The sequence below is a fragment of the Argentina anserina genome, chromosome 5, assembly GCF_933775445.1.
Source record: "Argentina anserina chromosome 5, drPotAnse1.1, whole genome shotgun sequence".
In the NCBI taxonomy this organism is placed as follows: Eukaryota; Viridiplantae; Streptophyta; class Magnoliopsida; order Rosales; family Rosaceae; genus Argentina; species Argentina anserina.
Genome location: NC_065876.1, coordinates 14387252 through 14400678, shown reverse-complemented (window position 1 = coordinate 14400678; position 13427 = coordinate 14387252). Strand labels below are relative to the sequence as shown.

General features: G+C 37.6%; 1 protein-coding gene across 1 annotated transcript; it reads left to right on the top strand.

The window, feature by feature from the left end:
- The first annotated feature begins 8155 nt into the window (after window positions 1-8155).
- Window positions 8156-12971, top strand: LOC126793211 (probable methyltransferase PMT20). Its single transcript, XM_050519670.1, has 8 exons — window positions 8156-8296; window positions 9687-9978; window positions 10081-10229; window positions 10339-10534; window positions 10829-11039; window positions 11365-12040; window positions 12160-12237; window positions 12386-12971. Exons 2-8 carry the CDS (start codon window positions 9706-9708, stop codon window positions 12606-12608), a joined length of 1806 nt encoding a protein of 601 aa, XP_050375627.1. The 5' UTR covers window positions 8156-8296; window positions 9687-9705; the 3' UTR covers window positions 12609-12971.
- The last annotated feature ends 456 nt before the right edge of the window (window positions 12972-13427 follow it).

Sequence of the window (13427 nt, the reverse complement as noted above, 5' to 3'; positions counted from 1 at the left end):
AACCGATATATCCCCCGATATATCGTTTTACCTCTCGATCGATATGATACCGAAAACGATATTTAGACTATTGGTTAGGACCAAGAATAGAGACCTGAAATCAATCCTAGTTAACAAAGAACAAAATCAACTTGAAGAATTACGATACTCGAGAATGTTGAGCTAACTAATCTATTCGATCGATTACAAAGTGAGAACTACTAGCTAGATTGCAAGTTCCAAAGTTAAGAACTACTAGAGTCTACAATGTGGTCCATGCCATGTCCCCATCTATTGTGTTAATTAATCCATTGATTATGAAAATTATACACAACGTCATATTAGTAGGGTTGCCGCCACTAGCGAAGCCTCTATCCAAGTTGTTGTCACTAGCACAATAGCCCCCAATGTTTCATCGTCCATCACTCCATCCTTAATTAAAAAGGGACCAACATAAGCAAATTTAAGAACAAAAAAAAGTTATAAGAAAAACCAACGCAAGTACGTACATAGCTTGCATGTATTAGGGTACAAGCCGATCGATTCTCGAAAGGAGAAGAAGCTTAATTTCATGCAATTCATGTACTGACGAACCCAAAAAGAGAAGAATCAATGCAATCGGGAACCTGCGTTAGAGCTAAAGAAGAGATGGCAATGTACGTGTTTCTTCACTGTAGTATGACGACGATCGACGGTACGACAAACTCCGGTAAGGCTTGCCGGGTGCTCAGATATCGATGAGGCTGTACTGCGCGCGTGCAGGAAAAGAAAATGTTTGCAGCTATGTTTGATTGGTGAAGATAGAAAACCATTTCATATCATATAGAAGTATAGAACATAATGATTGACGGCCCTCTGTTTTGAGCAAGAAAACAAAAGACACAGTCGACGGTGAATCAATACTGGTTACATTTCCTCATCGCAATTCAATGCAAAGCTAACGTGTGCGTCACATTATAGAAATGCATATCTAGATTCTCACATGCAACTCAAACCAATTGATATAGGAACATTCCTAATTTCCTATCTTCGATCAACTTGATATTCCTAAAATTAGCAGTGCGGGATCATTGGAAGAGTGTTGGTTCAATGTCGGCATTGGAAAAGACTCGAGTAACCAACTAACCACAAGGGACACGATTTTCTCTTTGAGACAGAAACATACCGTACCGCCATCACCCTGCATATAACGACTGCCTTAGAATCTTATTGATATTTTGTTCATTATGATTAAATAGGCATCATCCAAATAAATAGGGACAAAAAAATTAACTAACAACGGGGTGGACTGTGGACATATATAGTACGTATCAACATGCTAGAATGTAAGTTGTTCGGGACGCTGCAGAGACCGCTCCCCCGGTAGTAAGATGGTTTTGGTTCGAACATCAGGTTATTGTGAAAATACCTTTAATAGAGAACCCGATACTTAATTAACTTGCCGGCCCTAGACATATAATCTTGGAGAATCAAAGAATATGGATAAGCTTTAATTGTTTTCCCACACTGCTTCTGAGGTTGTTTTATTATGCTGGCGATCAGGACATCAATTAAACCTGAATGATCATATGTATCAGCAATCTGGATCTGATAATTATTATTACTTACGTTCCACTGATGCATCATGCATCATATAAATCTTGAAGTTGACAATACAACTACAGTCTACATACCCGGCCATACGTACCCGTTTAGAAGATAATATATGAAGGCCAGTTGAAAATGACTCAATTAAGTAGCTAGAGTTGAATAACTCATAAAATGCCAAATGTGGATAAGTCTGAGAGAAACTTATATATTTCTTCTTCTTCTTCTTCTTTTTTGTGCAGAGAGAAATTAACAATCTTATGTAATATCATTCACGTTATTGGTAGCTTTAATTTGGTTGATTGCGTTGTTTTTATTTTTTATTTTTTAGATGGGATTGTGTTGTTTTGTTGTACTAAGAGAATGAGCAAAGCACACATACATGACAAAACCAGAAAACAAAGGAAAAACGACAAACATGTCGGTGGAGATTATTTGATATGTAAATGACATTAATCAACAAAAAAGAGCCATAATCTACGCACAACATAAATGCTTTATTTATTTATTTGTTTGTGTTTTTCGATGAGAAACAAAATTCACTAGAAGAAAAGGTATATAAAAACTTAAAAAGATATGTTAATACGCCATCAAAGAAAAAGTAAATAAAGCGATATGAAATACATATATAGCTGATAGCTCAAACTTGGAGGGGTGCCATGGCACCTGTTGATCTTAAAGTACGTAGCTCCGCCCATGTCCAGCATTGACACTGATTAGAAATCTAAGCAGGTTGAATCTAACAACACATATATAGTGAGATATTATCCGTTTTGGGCTATGTCCTCACCATTTTTTGTTTTTGAGTTACTAACCCATAAGTGCGCATGTAACTAAACTATTGTTCTAAAAAGCGGCCGCCTAAACGCTAGGAGGCGGGTCACCGCCACGTTTTTTACTTATTTGGTCATTCGTGGCGTTTGAGGGATTTGACAGCCACCTAGGCGGTCCGCGACGTTCCTCGGCGGTCAAAATCAGTGAATTTTTAGAAAAAAAAAATTAAAACGCAGTTGAAGTAAAATAACTTCATATTGAATATTTTATTTCGGATGATGACGCGGAAGATGAGGAAATAAAAATAAATATTGAGTTTCAGTCTGATACTGAAAAAGTTATTGAAGGATTTGAAGAAGAAGAACTTAAGATTTAGTCTTGCATTTGTTTTACAATTTACCTTTTGTTTTAATATTTTTGTATGAACTTTGAATTTGAGTTTAGACTATTTTGAAAATTATTGAGCATTATTATATATATTTTAAACATATAAATAGTTTAAATACATATATAAAAATAAAAATAAATATTTAATAATTCGAATCCATCTACGCGCCACCTACGAGACTACCTAGTTGTCCACCTGTATACCGTCTAGTGTTTTTTCGAACCTTAAACTAAACATGTGAAAATAAATGATCTTCCACTGCTACACTCAATGCACTGTGAGATGACACAACAAACTCAATTTTGAGAAACTTGAGCAAGCTAAATACATCGCGTACTATATATATATATATATATATATATATATTTAAAATATAATATATGGCACGTAGAATTACACTTTGCAATCAATTTAATTATTAGAGGTCCTACAAAAGAGTCATTACATTGAATTGGCACATTATGGTGAATTTTTTATCATTTCTAGCATCTAGTAGATTTCTCTAAAGAATGGGCCATTTCTTTGTTCGCAACGACCTTGACGACGTATACAAAACCAGGTAAAGTGAAAATCAACACACACACACACACATATATATATATATATATATACACCGAATTTTTCAGGTGCGGAAGTCTGTTCTTTAAGCTAAGATACGGATTTTCATTTTTTATCAACTTTTCGATCGAGTTTTCATATCTCCACCGTCCAATATTTAGGTAATAACTTATAGATCACCTCTGTAAAATTACAGTCAATTTGGTAATCGTTAAGGTATCTAACTAAGTTAAACCAATGAATGGATTAAATCTACCGAACTTGAACCGTTCATGTGTATAATAGAAAAACACAGTTTTGAGTGACTTAACGATTACCCAATTGACTGAAAATTTGCAGAGATAATATATATGTTTTTACCTAAAAACTTGACGGTGAAGATGTAATAATTCAATCAGAAAATTGGCAAAAAATAAAAATATGTATCTTAAGCTAAGAAACAGTCCTCGGTACCTAAAAAACCCCTATATATTCATTCAACTAGACAGTACTATGACAACGTACATAATGAACATATCTACAAGGATCAGAACTGCACGTTGCCATGTACACGATAGCTAAAATTGTTGGAGGAAACAAGGATAATCGGGAACAAACATAGAGATAATATTTGTTTTCTAATACCCTCTCCCATAACAAAGCTCTCGAGTTGGCTAATGCATTATTCCTTTCGAACCTGAGACACATAAGATACCAAAGACATGCATCTCCATATACTCACGCATTTCCCGCTTCATTATCGCAAACAAGATAGCATTTAAATAATCGTATGATGCGGTTATTGTCACCCCACTATCTTCTTTGTTCACCCCATAATCATATTTCAATTCAAATATTTCACTTTTATCCTTGAAACTAAAAGAATAATAGTAAAACAAAACATAATTAACAATAAACAAAATTGAATAATTATTTAAATTTTAATAGTAAACACATGCAACACCTCAAACAGCTCGTCATATGACTATTTGGTACTATTTTCCTACATATTGTATTCTAATTAAGGTCTTTGTCCAATCTGTTTCAAGTGCAGACGTTTGCATCATACGGATTATGCGATTCTGGCAACTGGCCATGCTCCCCCTACCGGCGCTCCTGTTTGTGCCGGCTAGAGCTGCAACGCCGGTCTATGGTGGCTGGAATCTTGAAATTTCCGCACGGTGCCGAGAAACTTGAAATTTCCAAAAATTTCGAGATTCCGGCCGCCATGAACCGGCGATGTAGCTCTGGCCGACACATACAAGAGCGTCATGAGGGGGGAGCACGACCAGCACCTTCCGCACCATCGTTGCGTATTGTTAGTCGCCAGAATTGCGGAATCTGCATGGTGCAGATGTCTGCACCTGAAACTTATTGTGTATATATATATGTGTGTGTGTGTGTGTGTGTGTGTGTGTGTGTGTAGTTCAAGTAGAGAAAATATCAAGCAAAAAGAATGAAAGTTATATATAAAAAAAGGTTGCGAAGAAATTTGAATAGAGATAATAACATATGGTTTTTTTTGTGGTTGACGAAAAACTTCATTAAAAATCAGGGAAACCCCAGAGCAAAACAACATAAGCTAAGAAAAATTACAAGTTATCACAATCCACATGGAAAGTGTAATTAAGTGTAACCCTAAACACAAATCTAAAATTACAACATCAGCAACAACACAAAACCAGCCGCTACCATGACTTGAGCAATGATGCCCGAACTGATGCCAAACTAATCCCAATACACATAATATATGGAAGTCCACTACCGAGAGGAAGAGCTCCCTCAAAACAACACCACACAATCCACCAATGTCACTTAAGCAATGTAAGAGCTGTGGCTGACGAGAGTGAACCGAAAACTGTAACCAAGGACAAGAACCAGTACCGAAGAAAATGGAGGGAGGGGGGTGATGAACTCACACGTGAGCACCCATAATCTAATTGGTAAGTGCACAACTGCACTTTATGCGTACAGACACACATGCTCACATGAAGGTACACAATGATAGTTGTTGGGTTGTTTTGGTAATCGAGGACTAAAACTCTGGAAACAATTGAGATAGATGGACATAATGATATGGAGCAGAGTCCTTCCAAATTGGACAAAGCAAATACAATAACCCATAGAGGGAAAATACGCCACATGAGTGAGATAGGCTCATAAACATGAAGCCATGCATAACAAGAATTAAGTAAAAGCAATAAAAAATAAAAAATAACATAGCTACCTCCAGGAAGCCAATTGCCCGGACACATGCCAATGCCCAAGCCCAGGCCATCGACACCTGAGGCATAGAAAGAACCCAGGCCCGTAGAGCCTAATAACCCCCGAGTGCTGCCGTCACTGAATCACTCTGTTGTCGAACCGATATCAACGCGGCACTGTCAATCGAGCAACTCATAAAACAACCATTGATGTAATCCGGTAAATAGCCTGACGTCAGGATTGCCGCACCACCACCGTACACCATGTTGTGCCGTCGTGATTGGGTTCCCACCACCAAATAGTATGACGAATTAAAAGAAAAAATAAGAGAGATATTCATTTTAGTTTGACCTTTTTTTAATCGTGTGATTTTACAATATTTATGATTTTTTAAAGGTAAGGTGGATATTTGAGTTTACATATAATTGTGGGGTGAACAAAGAAGACGGTGAGATGGCAATAGGCGCACCTTAATCGTAACAAGATAGCATGCAAATAATCGTAAGCCATTAATTGGTGGTTGCAGGGACATGTACAAGTGGTGGGCTCTATGCGCTTCAGCCCAGACAAAAATTAAGGATATATTAAACTAAATGTAGCTTTGCATTGAAAATTACCCTCATTCAGTTGGTTCACTCTCCAACTCTCCTACAATCCTCGAAGGACAGAGGTTTTCGAACTCTCTTAGCCCTTGTTTTTTTGGGCTTTTCATCATTTTCTCCATTTAATTTTTCCTATTTTTTTGGCTAAATTACATCTAATTTTCTTTACTCTGATTCTCTTCACTCTCTTTCTATTAATTAATTAATTTTCCTAAACAATGAACTTTCTACCTATTTGTTATAGTTTTAGCATGTGTACTTCTGTAGTATCTTTTAATTAAATATTATTCTGCTAAGGCTAAGTTTTGGTTCTAAATTTCTACAAAAAAAATTTAAAAAACAAAATTCCAGTTAATCTAGACAAGTTTCTAATCCTGCATAGTAACTGGTTGGTTGGTTGATTCCCACTAAGTTCTCACTTCGACTGCTTAGCGATGAAAATTGAACCATATTCCTCTCTTGAAGTTTTTAAAGTCGTCCTTTTGGGTTAATATTCTTGATGACGGTGAGTCAAGCACTACGTATTGATCTGCAGGAAGACCAAACTTTTCAATAATGGCTTTCTCTAACTGACTGACCCCCTATCATCAATGAAAAATGGGATTCAGATTTCAGAAATAAAGGAAACTAACGTTGGCTGTACTGAAGTTGACATACGATGATTGAATGAAGGAGTAGTATAGTATTAAAGATGGTCAGAAACCTTGTGATTTTCTGACTCGTGGCTTTGTGCTCTTCAATTCCCACCGCGCGCACTTCCTGAAGAAATTTTGTATAGAAAAATAAGACCTCGATCTCTCTAGCTTCTCGACAAAATACCAAATATAATCCTATAGTAATGCAATTTGGCCAGATAATTAATAAGTATAATCTGATAATCTGACTATCAGTATCTGAGGTGATGTGCATAAGTAATTAAGTATTCCTTTTGTTACCGACAGTTTTGTAAACCCATGAATTCGAATATGAACTTCGGTTTGACTCGGAATTGCATGTGTATAATTGCACCATTCTTGCACGGGTTTCCATTGGTTTACCAACTTCGATCTGCAGTGAATATCACCGACTAGATAAACTCACAAAGGGTGAATATAAACTAGCTTCAGAAAGGTAATATGGAAAACAAGGTATGATTCATCAGGAGCGAATTTTTGTTGCTTGGTGGAGCAAAAAGAAAATTGAAAGTGATAAAAGAGAAAAGATAAAGTTCCTAACCTATTTCTTGGATTATTCCAAGCAGAATCGTTTGTGTGACAAAAGAATATGAGATTTCAATTCTTTGTAACAAAATTAGAAGGGCAAAAGTAGAACACTATAGTTTTGCAAGGAATTTCAACTTCAGGTGTGGCAGCGTCAGAAGGCTGTTATGGATCAGGGTCGAGTACGTTTTTTTTTTTTGGTCCAAATGGGTCGAGTACGTTGAGCCTCTGTTTTAATGTCAGACTCCTTGAGGTTCTTTTGCCATCTAGCAACTCATTTTGATTAGGTCCTCCTTCATATGACGATGTCGGAAATGGAAACCACATGAGACCTTAACGGCCACGGTGCTAGATTGGTAGAAGGCTAGCTTTCATGCAATTTCCGATCTAGGTTACACTAGTTAAAATTTCAACGTTGATCTAATGAATTGAACTTGGAAATACTTCTACATTTAATTATTTCTTTAGTAATACTTGTAATGTTGGCTGCACAGATTTTAGATCTTGTCACGCAAATAAAAAACGACTTCTCATTATAGTTTGGAGTTAATATGTCGTCTAACAATAGTGTAACAAAAACATTCCAGCAGGACAAGATGGCAAGGAGGAGGGGACTAAAAACACATCAGCCTAGAAAACTCACCAAAATTCAGATTTTTTGTTATCATCAATGCGGTTGAAAATCCCTTGAATAAGGTCAATTGAGATATTTTGGGTCAGTAAAAAACTGAAAAGACAAGGAAACAGAAAGAAAAACAGAAGAATTTACCACCAGAAAACAGAAAGAAGAAAAAAATTACAAAAGAAGAGTAATTGAAGGAGGACAGCGAAGCAGAAGAGGAAGCAGAGTTGTTTATCTATATAAATCCCATATATTGTGCTGCTTGCCATATCCCTTCTCCTTCCTCTCTGCCCCGTTTAACCCACCTGTGGTTCTAAATCGTGGGTTCTCACGATTGTTGCAGAGAACTGGAGAAAGGGTTCCACCCTTCTTTTATTTTCTTTGTCAGCTTATAGACAACAAGGTACTTCTTCTTCTTCTATCTCTTTGTTCTGTTTACTTAAGAACTGGGTCTCACTGTTTATTTTGTACTACTTACTTGCTGTGTCAGATCTCCCATCATCGTTTTGCTTTTGTTTCTTTGGTCTTTTTGGGTCTGGCATTCCGTCATTCGTTTCTTCTGCAATCTTGGGTTTTCTTTGTTCTGCGCATTAGATCTGGGTTTCGGACAGTAACCCATTTTTCTTCTCTTTCGTTTTTTACTATATTTGGATGAAGATGACATCTCTCGCAAATTGGTTTGCAAATGCTCTGTTTTTCTTTGGCTTGTCGACATCTAGTTTAGCTGGCATTGGTTCTTTGGTTCAAATCTTGGTTGCTCCGTTTCAGTGAATTTCAAGCTTGTGTTCTTTGTGGGTTTGCATAAAAAAAAGAATGTGGTTTTGATTTTGTTGGTTTTCTTCATGCTGAATGATGGCGAAAGAAAGCAGCTGATTGGCAATGGAATCATGCATAAAAACTTTTCTTACGTTCAAGGAAATGATGGAAATTGCTTTGTTGCTTTTTTCTTTTTTCTTCTCCACTCTAAATCCCTTTTGATTTCTACAGTCTGATTACGGCTGTAAAGAGAGTCACTTCTGCTGGGTTTAGACTTTAGAGAGAGGGAGAGAGAGAGAGAGAGAGAGAGAGAGAGAGAGAGAGCCGGATCTTCGGGGGACGGCAGAGGCGGGGATGGGCCCATTGTCATGTGAGAAACCATAAAACTATAAAAGGAAGAAAGTTGAAAGTGTCGGTAGTTGCCATCCCCTTAATTAGTTTAAGCTGGTCGGCAGTCACTGTTAGATTTACATTTCACCTCTTGGTTATTTTATTATTTACTGTGTTCTTTCTTGGAAGTTGGTTCTTGGATGGAATAGGTATGTGTGTTGTTCCTCAGCTGGGATCAGGATCTATCCAGAATATATACACAAACTCTCAATCCACAACTTATTTTGTTATCCCATTTTTGATGGGTTTGTTTTAGTAACACGTATGTTTTACTGTTTCTCTGAAAAATTTATGTGATGTAGAAGAGGGTAGAAGAGGGTTGTATGGATCAGTCTTTATCCTACTTTGTCTTAGAAATGTAAACCAGTAGTTTCATACACTGAGATAGATGGGAACTGTGATGTTGAAGTTTGGTGCATTTAGTACTCTTTTTCACATTTTCTTCTTTTTTGTGTGTGATTTTGGATTATTTACTTTGATGTGTGGGATGACATGGGGAATGAACGAACTTCTAAAGTTTTGGTTTGAGTCTGGTTATAAGTGGCTATGATTCAGGGATTGGGATATGTAATTTAGGGGCATTATGTTTTATGCTTGATACCTGAATTGTGTGAATCATTTGTAATGTTTGCCTCGTTTCTCTGCAGATAGTTGATTTTCCAAACTATGAAGTATAATAAAGAAGCAAAACCGGGTGCGCCGGACAAAGGCTCCAGAGTTCTTCAATTGTCAGTACTGTTTTTCGTGCTATGCGGGTTCTCATTCTATCTTGGTGGAATCTTCTGCTCTGAGAAGAACAGATTTGAGGCTAATGATGTCAAACAGATCGCAGTTCAATCTGCTAAGGAGTCACTGGTGGCCCCTCTCCAGATAAAAGCTGCGTCCTTCCCTGAATGCAGTGCCGACTATCAAGACTACACTCCTTGCACAGATCCAAGGGTATGCCCCTCATTTAATTTAGGTGCTGCAGGCTTTTGTGTAATCTTTGTAATACTAGATGTGTTTCATACTGTGATGACAGTGATCTATGTTTATGTACAGAGATGGAGGAAGTATGGCGTTCATCGTCTTACCTTCATGGAACGCCACTGCCCTCCAGTATTTGAAAGGAATGAATGCCTTGTTCCACCTCCAGATGGATACAAGTCTCCAATCAAGTGGCCAAATAGCCGGGATAAATGTTGGTACAGGTAAATTTTCAATTTCAATCGACAATGTATTTGTAGATTCAACTTACAGTTCCAAAATTCTATTTGGTAAGTTTGTCTGTCTGACTTGATCTTATGGATCTGATTTCAGGAATGTGCCATATGACTGGATTAACAAGCAGAAATCTAATCAGAATTGGCTGAGAAAGGAAGGAGACAAGTTTCTTTTTCCTGGTGGGGGAACCATGTTTCCTAAAGGCGTTTCTGCATATGTTGATTTGATGCAAGATCTTATTCCAGAAATGAAAGACGGCACTATTCGAACTGCGATCGACACTGGTTGTGGGGTGAGTCCAAGTAACCATCTTTTAAAACTTCTGATTTTATCATGTTGTTATGAAAATAAAAATTGCGGGTGGGTGAACAGATACTGTGTTCAGTAATTACTTGGCACTCATGTGAGCATGATATATGGTCAAACATGTGAACTGAGTTCAATCTATAGCAATAATCTTCATTTTATTTTTATTCTGCGTTAACTGCAATCCTGCATACAAGCAACACTTCTGGTATTATAAGTATCAAGTAATTCTATTCTGAGAGGGTACATTAGTTAATCTGTTTAATTGATTAATATTTAGGTTGCAAGTTGGGGAGGCGATTTGCTAGATCGTGGGATTTTAACTGTTTCTCTTGCACCAAGAGATAATCATGAAGCTCAAGTTCAGTTTGCATTGGAACGTGGAATTCCAGCAGTCCTTGGCATCATTTCCACTCAGAGGCTTCCTTTCCCCTCAAAGTCATTTGATATGGCTCACTGTTCTAGATGCCTTATCCCATGGACGGAATTTGGTACTTTCTCTATCCAATTGCTATCAGAATCTTTCCATTCTAGGCAGTGATGTTAATATACAGAGATTTAGTGATCAACAATAAAATGTCAGCTCATACCAGCTGAGATGGCGTACATGGTTCTCTTGATTTTTTGAAAGTGATGCATTGCATTTTACCCAATATCTAAATATGAAACAGATACATGATAAGTGAACATAAGGGTTCTCAACTTGCTTTAAATTTATACTGAGTTATTTCTAATGTTAGTTGTGTGGAACTTTCATGTCAGTGTATATGCTCCTGACAGTTGAACTAGTATTAAATGTTATTATGCTTCTGCCAGGTGGGATTTACCTGCTAGAAGTTCATCGCATACTTCGTCCTGGAGGTTTCTGGGTCCTCTCTGGTCCGCCTGTCAACTATGAAAACCGCTGGCGTGGATGGAACACAACTATAGAAGATCAGAAAACAGATTACGAGAAGTTGCAAGATCTGCTAACTTCATTGTGCTTCAAATTGTACAACAAGAAGGATGACATTGCTGTTTGGCAGAAGTTGTCAGATAATAGTTGCTACGATAAGCTCTCTGAACCAGATACCTATCCTGGAAAGTGTGATGATAGCCTTGAACCAGATTCAGCATGGTACACTCCATTGCGCTCTTGTGTTGTTGTTCCAAACCCAAAGCACAAAAGGTCGTCTTTGGACAGCATTCCTAAATGGCCAGAGCGGTTGCATGTTGCACCAGAACGTATTTCTGATGTTCATGGTGGGAGTGCTAGTGCTCTGAAACATGATGATGGCAAGTGGAAAAAACGATTGCAGCACTACAAGAAGTTGCTTCCAGCACTTGGGACAGATAAGATCAGAAATGTTATGGACATGAACACTGTGTATGGAGGGCTTGCAGCAGCCTCAATTGATGATCCCTTGTGGGTCATGAATGTGGTCTCTTCCTATGCTGCAAATACACTGCCTGTGGTCTATGATCGGGGCCTTATTGGAACTTACCATGACTGGTAAGTTTAAATTTATTGATCATGGAAGCTTTGATGCGCATGAATAGCATACTTTTGATGTTCCTCATTTGGCCATCCAGCAGTCTTTTTGTATTGATTTCATGGTTTCTGGTTGGCAGGTGCGAAGCTTTCTCTACATATCCTCGCACTTATGATCTTCTCCATCTTGATGGCCTCTTTACTTCAGAAAGCCACAGGTACTGATCAGATTATCCAGTATATTTTCATTTGTCGGGAAGCTTTAGTTTTTCTGAAAAAGCTAAATGCTAGATAATTACTGTCGGCGTTCACTGTGAATACTGAATACAAAGTATAAGTGATTCTAATGCATTGTACATTCCACAGATGCGAAATGAAATATGTGCTCCTAGAGATGGACCGCATCCTGCGCCCCAATGGCTATGCAATAGTTAGGGAATCGAGCTACTTTGTGGATGCTGTCGCAACTATTGCTAAGGGGATGAGATGGGGATGTCGGAAGGAAGATACCGAGTATGGTATTGAGAAGGAGAAAATATTGATCTGCCAGAAAAAGCTCTGGTACTCATCTAACCAGAGTTCTAGATGATGAACATAGGAACCCAACAACCAAGTCAGTCTCTTGGAGGGTCGCCGGATATAGGGATAGAAGAAGCGGAAGAAGCAAGTTCAATACCATTCACATTCACAGATAAAAATTACTTCATTCTATAAGAAGCCATGGATACTCGATTAAAGTCTCGGTACCCAAATAAGCTGGTTAATTGACATACAGGGCTCTTCGTATAGATATATTCTTTTATAAGGTGTCGACATGTACTCGGTATAATGTTTTTTTTTAGCATCCCTCTCATTTTCTGGCCATTTGTTTCTTTGTCATGTCTGAGCTGTATCTAATGACATCTTGATGATTTGAAAATATGCAAGGGGTTTGGAAAGGTTGATCCTGACAGCTTTGTATTTTCCCTCATGAACTCTTCTTGCTGCTTCTGATTTACGTATTACTACTGTGCTAGCTTCTTTGTATCTTTGAGCTGATGTAACTTTGAACAACCAATTTATCATTCATTGTATCCATACAGCAAGTGAGCTTATATATGAACACAATTGACATAAATTTCAAGCAAATTTGTGAACCAGAACAACCAAGAAACACCCTCGGCCACTCGACCACTTCAGGCCATTTCTCTTCTACTATTCCATGAGGTCGTCTTAGCTTCCATCAAAAATATGCAAACGGATGCATTGTGACTTGAAAAAGAAATATCCAAATAAAACACGAAATGACTGAGAATAACAGAAAACTGTTTGGAGGCAGACAATTCAATAACACTAGGTAGTTTTAGATAATAAAGGTTACATAATGTCACGAGCTTACTCTTTTGTTATGCAACTCGTGCGGCCTTAG

Excerpts from the sequence above, each read along its gene's own strand:
- LOC126793211 (XM_050519670.1), top strand. The coding sequence starts at position 9,706 with ATGAAGTATAATAAAGAAGCAAAACCGGGTGCGCCGGACAAAGGCTCC. Across the intron at positions 9,979-10,080 it reads CTCCTTGCACAGATCCAAGG|AGATGGAGGAAGTATGGCGT; the intron begins GTATGCCCCTCA and ends GTTTATGTACAG. Across the intron at positions 10,230-10,338 it reads CGGGATAAATGTTGGTACAG|GAATGTGCCATATGACTGGA; the intron begins GTAAATTTTCAA and ends ATCTGATTTCAG.